Source organism: Polistes canadensis, unplaced genomic scaffold (genome assembly GCF_001313835.1).
Source record: "Polistes canadensis isolate GaletaPanama2010 unplaced genomic scaffold, ASM131383v1 scaffold_386, whole genome shotgun sequence".
Lineage (NCBI taxonomy): Eukaryota > Metazoa > Arthropoda > Insecta > Hymenoptera > Vespidae > Polistes > Polistes canadensis.
Window position 1 is genome coordinate 46,906 of NW_014569933.1, and position 7,202 is coordinate 54,107.

The window sequence follows — 7,202 nt, forward strand, 5'->3', positions numbered from 1 at the left end:
ATATTATATATATATATAATATAGAAAAAATATATTATATAGAAAAAGAATCGATTAAGTTAAATCTCGCGTGTAAAACAAATTAACACATAGAATTAGATTCTCATCCAATATAGAAAACGATCTTGCATTTATCGATTGAGAAATAACATCAGAATGACAAAACAGATCACGTCATCCTTTCGTCTTATTTTATCCTATATCATTTATACACAACACACAATATGACAACTAATACACGATCATCACACACATAAACATATATAAATTAAAGAAAGAAAGAAAAAAGTTATATATACATACCTATAGAGATCATTCTCTGTGACGATATCACGAATGGAGTCTTCAGGATCGATACGATCGGTAAGAAGTCCGGCAGGTGTAGTAACAAACTTAGAAGCAAACAGAGTGGTAGTTGGTGTTAAGTTAGGTGTAGTCATAGATGATGATGGTGACGAAGATGAAGTGGTTGTTGTTGTTAACCTTCTGTTATCAGCAATGGCGGCAGCAACCCGATGACGATGATGCCGATCACGATCACGATCACGATCATTAGCCTCGTGCAATGCACTGGCAGCAATCAAATCATCTTCTGAAGCAGTACTGGGTAATCCAATAGTTGGACTAGTTGATCTTGAATTTGGAATAACACCAAGAAGATCCTCACTCTTGGAATGTCTCATCTCTGGGACAACACCGTAAGGAACACCGGTACTTGTTTTCGCCATGGTACTCCTACTATTCTTCTTCTTATTTTTTTTTCTTCCACTTCCGGTATATTGCTTCTTCTTCTGTCTCCTTTTTCTTCACTTACTTCACCTTCACTACTCCTAAAATTACTAACAACACCAATACTACAAGTCCAACCACGTTCTTCTTCTTCTTCTTCTTTTTCAACGACGCCGACGACGACTATTTCTTCTTCTTCTTGTTGTTCTTGTTTTCCCTCCTGTTCCCCTTCCCCTCCTCCTCTTCCTCCTCTTCCTCCTCCTCCTCCTCCTCCTCCTCCACCACCTCTGGCACGCCGATTCGTCGACGTTCTTGGGTAATTACTATATCCTCTACTCGACGGTGCTCCCATCCGGACGTTTCTGAACACGTGTGCTTCCTATTTTACAATAATTTAATAACTTATACTTTTTTTTCTCTCTCTCCAAAAATATATATATATGTAATTGATTTAATATGTTATTTATTGTTTTAAAACAAAATTAGAGAAAATATGAAAGAGAGAGAGAGAGAGAGAAATGATCAACAATAATTTCCAGATATACATATACCTGGTGATTTCAAATATTATACTTCTCCCTTAGACAATTTTGTTTTGTTTTGTTTGTTTTCTAAAATACTAATACAATTAATTACTTTAGATTGAGAAAAGATAAACTTTATCGTATGGTTTACTCATGTATAAAAAAATATTCTGACAATTTGTTTCTTTTTTCTTCCTCTCTCTCTCTGTTTCTCTTTTTTTCGTTTTATTTCTTTCTTTCTGTTCTTCTTTGGTAGACCAGTGAGTGGTAACAGGTAACGGGCACGAAATGTCCGTTACCTTTTCGACGAGAGAAGCATTAGGAGATCTTCCTCATTTCAAGAAAATCACGTAGGCGACGATCGTGTACACCTTTCTTCAATTCTTTTATTTTTATTTCTCTCTTTCTCTATCTTTCTCGTTTCTTTTATTTTTCTTGCCGTGTATTTCTTTTCTCTGGGTCACGACGAGATTGGAATTTGATTATATTCCAAGTTAGTTCTCACAAATATAATATACTACTACACAAGAAGACACGTTTTATTATTATCATACACTCTCACTTGACACATCTCTCGTGTATGATGATGTTACTTCTTGTATATCTCTCTCGTAAGAGTTATTTATTCATATAAAATTCATGACAATTTTTATTAATGAATCGTAGAAGAACAACGAGAAGGATGACGACCGAATTTCCGCCATCTTCTTATCCAAACTCCCAGCAGCAACAGCAGCAGCAGCAAGCACACCTATGTAATACCTTTCCTGAGTTAGTTTGTATCCCTCCGGTGTGTGCGCGCGCGTGTCCTAGTTCGAAACACCGTTTAAAAGGATACGCTACTGTCGTCGTGAAAACTTTTTTCTTTTCTTTTCTATTTTTTTTGTTTTGTAAATAAATTATTGTTTATCAGTGACGAGTATTTAACGGTGACACGAAACAGATTATATATATATATATATATACACCTTTCGCAGTCTTATAAAAAAGGATGGTATGATGTATATGTATATGTATATGTATATATATATATATATGATATACTAATTCTTTTATTTACGAGACAATAAACGATCTCTTTTATGAGATTTAATGATTGGAATCGTCTTTTTGTCGAGACATCTTTTTTAATTTCGAAATCAAATCGAAATTAATTTCCGAGTCCTTACGGTGACGCGAGATCGACACCTGAGAATTTCTCATCAATTTCAACTAAATTGACAGAAATCGATAGATTATTGTTTTTTTTTTATTACCGTAATGTTTATAGAAAACAAATCTATTCGTCACTAATTTTCAATGTATTTACATAATATAGTTATAAATATATATATGTATATAAATATATATATATATATATACATATAATTAGAGAATCTGCTGATCGTATTAGGACATGCCTTATCTTCGATGCGATAGGTTAGGTCATTGACGATGACCACTCCAAAAACATTTCGAATATATCCATTGATCTTCGAAATGTAGAATTTGTAATATTCAGACAACGAGATGATCGCATTTCGAAATTCTAAAAAGAGAGTTGAAGGTCGTAATCACTCGAACGTGTTGCCATCGTCATTTTCGTCATGAGTCTCCAATTTTCAAATGAATAAACACGATTTAATTAAATTGAATATATGCACATACGAGCACGTTTTTATCACATTTCAAAATTGCCTTTTTTAATATGATAATATTTAAGATAATTCAACATTCACTATGTTCATGACAACACATACTAAACCGACGGTCTTAGCTCCACTGTAACGTGTGATTTTCTGTCATTGACCAAAGGACCGCCTTCGTTTTGTCAACGACACTGACGCCATCTACGAGATACGAAATATTCGATTATCATTGGTTCTTCATTTTCGCGCTATTTTTGTTTGCTCCTTTTTAATGAAATCTTGAATAAAAATGTCAATATAATGTAATATAAGTGTCTGTATTAATGCAATATTTTATTTTTCATATTTAATTTTCAACAGATTATGATATTTACCAAAAAATTCTTTCAATCTTAGCGATATTCTTAAGAAATATTCGTAATCTGCGAGAACCCGCGTAAATGAAATAACGTCGATAATGTAGTTTTCTATAGGACAAAGATTACTAATTGAATTTTTTTCCACGAATTTGGTAACACTGAATTGTACATTAAAAGCGCGCTATTGCAGCACGTAAATATATTCTAAAATTTAATAAATATATTTTTTTACCTTGAGAGAAAGATTTAATTGTTTTATAAAGATTAAATTATTGTAAATAATGACTAGTTCAGTTAGTACAAATCCTTCAACTTTATTACCATTAGGTAAGTGAAATGATAATATTTTCAATATAGTAATTTTGTGGTTATATGCATCATTAGTTTTATATTTTGTTGAAAATTAATTTGTATAATATTCACAGAATTAGTTGACAAATGTATTGGATCGAGAATACATATTATAATGAAAAATGATAAAGAAATCGTTGGTACTTTATTAGGATTTGATGATTTTGTAAATATGTTATTGGAGGATGTGACGGAGAGTGAAGCAACTCCGGAAGGTAGAAGAGTTACAAAATTAGATCAAATTCTTTTAAATGGTAGCAACATTACTATGGTTAGTATATATAATATAAAAAAAAGATCATTACTTTTGCGTATATAAATATATAATTTAATGATTAATTATTTTGTTACAGCTTGTACCCGGCGGAGAAATGCCAGACACATAAAATTACAATTCTTTTTTTTTTTGTTTTTATACATTTTCTATTTATATATATATATATTATCTGTAAACACATTTATTTAATAATGTATAAAAATAAGTTACAGGTATACTCGCAAGTATAGAATATTATTTAATTTTAAATAAAATCTACTTATCCATTAGGATATCAAGCATATCGATGACTTCACTTGCTACTGGTCGAGCTTTCATTTGTGGAGACCACATTTCTCTATACAATGATTTATATCGTCCTTCAAATTCATCATTGAGATCTTCATCGGAAGGTCTTTTTCCTTTTATAGATAAATAGATAATAGTATGCACGTGCAATCCCACGAATGGTATTTTTCTAGAAAGTATTTGCCAAGCTAATATGCCTAATGAATAAATATCTGCGGCAGGACTAGGAATCATACCGCATAACACCTCTGGTGCTGCGTAACCTGGCGTACTTGTCATTATCTTTAAAAAAACAAAAAGACAATAAAATATTTTTCTATTAAACTAGAATAATTATTCGTACAAACTTTTACCTACATAAGATATCTGTTCTTCGTGTACTTCGTTTATTAACACAGAACTTCCAAAGTCTGTAAGTTTAGGCTGACCACAATTACCGATTAAAATATTTTTTGGCTTCACATCGGCATGAACAACACCCATTTTATGACAGAATTGAAGCGCGCAAGCTATACCCCTCCAAATACGAATACGTTCTCTTTTATCTAATTCTTTTTCTTCCAATTGATCTTGCAACGTGATACCACATAATTCCATTGTTATTAATGATAAAGCAGCTCCTTCCTCTATGCTTAAAATATTGACGATATTGGCATGCCTCAATAAGCAAGCGTGTTTCTCTGAATCGATAGTATTATTTCTATTCTTTGATTTCTCCAATATTTTAGCTGCCACTTGAGTTCCTATATTATAAAAGTTAGAGCGATCAATTAAATCCTATAATAGTATAATTTTTGTTTGATAAATTAATTAAAATTACCTTTGTACACCGCTTTGTACACCGTACCAAAGCCACCAGTACCTAATACAGTTCGTTGTTTATTAGGAAGACCATTTTTAAGAATTTCTTTTCTATCAGGTGTATTAACGTTAAAAGGTGATAACTTATTTTTGTTTTCTGGTGATTTAACATAATTATTATTTGTTATAAGACTTCTAGGACTCAATGAATTCCTACAAATGATGATATTTCATTGAAAGGAACAACACAAGACAGGTTTTCTAATAAAATATTTTATTTAAATGAATGAAACGTTTGTATTACCTTGAACTTGATATTGGAGATAAAGTTCGAAGTTTAGAAATTAATCGTGGCGATGCCATTTATACATTAACAATTCAATTTCATATTTAATCCATACTCGTGGAATAATTAAAGTAAATATATATATTTTGTGTGAAAGAGATACAGGAGAGTAATGTCACTTATATTTTGTATACGACTAAAGGTCACAATTGACATCGAAAAAAAATAAACAAAGATGAAATATTTAAGTAAATAAGAATTTAAAACGGAAAGCAATTAAAATATGTTTTATTCGGTTCTCATTCTCTATTTCTTAAGGCGTAAATTAGCTACTAAGAGCCTATATTACTAATTATTACTTCTTAATACTGTACTATAATTAAATTATTTACAGTTTTGTTTTCTTTTTATTATTTCTCTTTCTCTATCATCTCACTTCGTAACAATTAATGATCGGTTCTTTTTTTTTTTCTTCATTCTTTTTTTTTTAACAATCTTCTCTCAATATAGGTAATATCAGTGGTGTGAATACAATAACGTGTGCCAAATACTACAATAATACACGATGTGTCATTTTCTACTGACGATTTTGTGTGTTTCCTGTGTATTTTTTGTAATTTGTATGTTTTACAAATTGTATATTTCTAATAAGAACATGCTTTTAAGTATCGCGAGAGTTTCTTTACTTTGTTATTATATATATATATATGTATATATCTATACATATATACTTTTTTTTTCTTTTATTTTATATTTTTTAATTATTTTTCTCTCAGTTTCTATCACAAGTATATAAGTATCTACCTTACTTTTGTTTGTTGTTCGTAATTTTTTTTTTTTTTTATTCTACTTATTGTTAGAAGAGATAATAATAACTATATAATAAAATGATTTAAGAGATACGTTGGAACGCATTTGCATGTAAGTACTTGTTTGTGTGTGTGTGTGTGTCTGGGATGTATTTGTATGTACTTATATTCAGAAGCAGAAAAAGTAAATATTTTGTTAACAATGTTGATACATATAATGATTAATAAAATATTTTGACGAATTAAAATATATATTTTTCTTTCTTACGCTCACTTTCTTTCTCTCTTTCTTTCTCTCTCTCTCTCTCTCTCTCTCTCTCTCTCTCTCTCTCTTTCACTCTGCAAATGCACTCTTTATTGCAAAATTGCAATATGTCGTAATATACAGAGTCATATTTTAATACGGTTTAAAATGTAAATATTTTCTATACTCTATATATAATTCTAATATTCTAAAAAAAGTAATGATAAAATCTTCTTCTTCTTCTTCTTCTCTCTCTTCAATTTCTTTTTTTACTTATTTGCATTACACACTTAATAGTAAAACATTAAAACGCATGGAACTTTTTGAATAAAAATTAAAAATTAAAAGAAAATAATAATTGAATATATATATATATATATTCTTATCTCGATATTTAATTCTTAATGAATAAATTCGCAAGAAAAGAAAAATAATAGATATATATATATATTATAGTAATAATAATAGTATACGAAAGGATTATTAATGGAATTATTTCATTTAAGCAACTCGTTAACGTTATTGTTATAATTTACATGATGAAAATATTAATGAATAATCAATTTTTTGTTTATATCAATTCAATTATTTTCAAAATAAAAAAGAGAAATGTATAATATAAATTTAAATGTATGCGAAAATATTTTGTTTAGTTAAACGAAAAATCTTTTAATCTGTTCGAAAAATATAAACTTTTACATTGTTTTTGAGCTTTTAGTATCGAAAATAGCTATATCTTATAACGCAATAGTAACGTACAACGCGCTTATTATTCTTCTCAGGATGCAATGTATTAATTATTCAGGTACCTTTCTTTTAAAATACATTTCTTTTTCTTTTGCTATTCTTTTTTACTTTTTTTATTTTTTTTAGAGCACCACTTAGATTGCTTCGAAAAAAAATTAA

General features: G+C 29.4%; 3 protein-coding genes across 4 annotated transcripts in view; 1 reads left to right on the forward strand and 2 right to left on the reverse strand.

Moving 5' to 3' along the window:
* The window catches only part of LOC106792176, a gene marked incomplete at its 5' end in the record, with an annotated part of 20,810 nt that extends 20,009 nt beyond the window's left edge, over positions 1–801 (reverse strand). Inside the window, 1 exon segment of the mRNA XM_014758392.1 lies at positions 304–801. Coding sequence (XP_014613878.1) covers positions 304–728 — 425 coding nt within the window.
* Positions 802–3,391: 2,590 nt separating this feature from the next.
* Positions 3,392–4,476, forward strand: LOC106792172 (U6 snRNA-associated Sm-like protein LSm5). Its single transcript, XM_014758384.1, has 3 exons — positions 3,392–3,567; positions 3,666–3,862; positions 3,945–4,476. Exons 1-3 carry the CDS (start codon positions 3,522–3,524, stop codon positions 3,975–3,977), a joined length of 276 nt encoding a protein of 91 aa, XP_014613870.1. The 5' UTR covers positions 3,392–3,521; the 3' UTR covers positions 3,978–4,476.
* Positions 4,057–6,677, reverse strand: LOC106792171 (serine/threonine-protein kinase mos-like). 2 transcript variants are annotated; one of them, XM_014758383.1, is made up of 3 exons: positions 4,977–6,677; positions 4,514–4,899; positions 4,057–4,438 (listed from the first exon to the last, which is right to left on the reverse strand). In XM_014758383.1, the coding sequence occupies exons 2-3, from the start codon at positions 4,751–4,753 to the stop codon at positions 4,124–4,126; spliced, it is 555 nt and encodes a 184-aa protein (XP_014613869.1). In that variant the 5' UTR covers positions 4,754–4,899; positions 4,977–6,677; the 3' UTR covers positions 4,057–4,123. The 2 variants fall into 2 exon arrangements, with proteins under 2 accessions (XP_014613869.1, XP_014613868.1); XM_014758382.1 differs by having other exon boundaries at positions 4,514–6,677.
* Between the last annotated feature and the right edge of the window lie 525 nt (positions 6,678–7,202).

Coding starts and splice junctions, on each gene's coding strand:
- LOC106792172 (XM_014758384.1), top strand. CDS start 3,522: ATGACTAGTTCAGTTAGTACAAATCCTTCAACTTTATTACCATTAG. Junction 3,568..3,665: donor TTCAACTTTATTACCATTAG/GTAAGTGAAATG, acceptor TAATATTCACAG/AATTAGTTGACAAATGTATT. Junction 3,863..3,944: donor ATGGTAGCAACATTACTATG/GTTAGTATATAT, acceptor ATTTTGTTACAG/CTTGTACCCGGCGGAGAAAT.
- LOC106792171 (XM_014758383.1), bottom strand. CDS start 4,753: ATGGAATTATGTGGTATCACGTTGCAAGATCAATTGGAAGAAAAAGAA. Junction 4,439..4,513: donor ACGAAGAACAGATATCTTAT/GTAGGTAAAAGT, acceptor GTTTTTTTAAAG/ATAATGACAAGTACGCCAGG.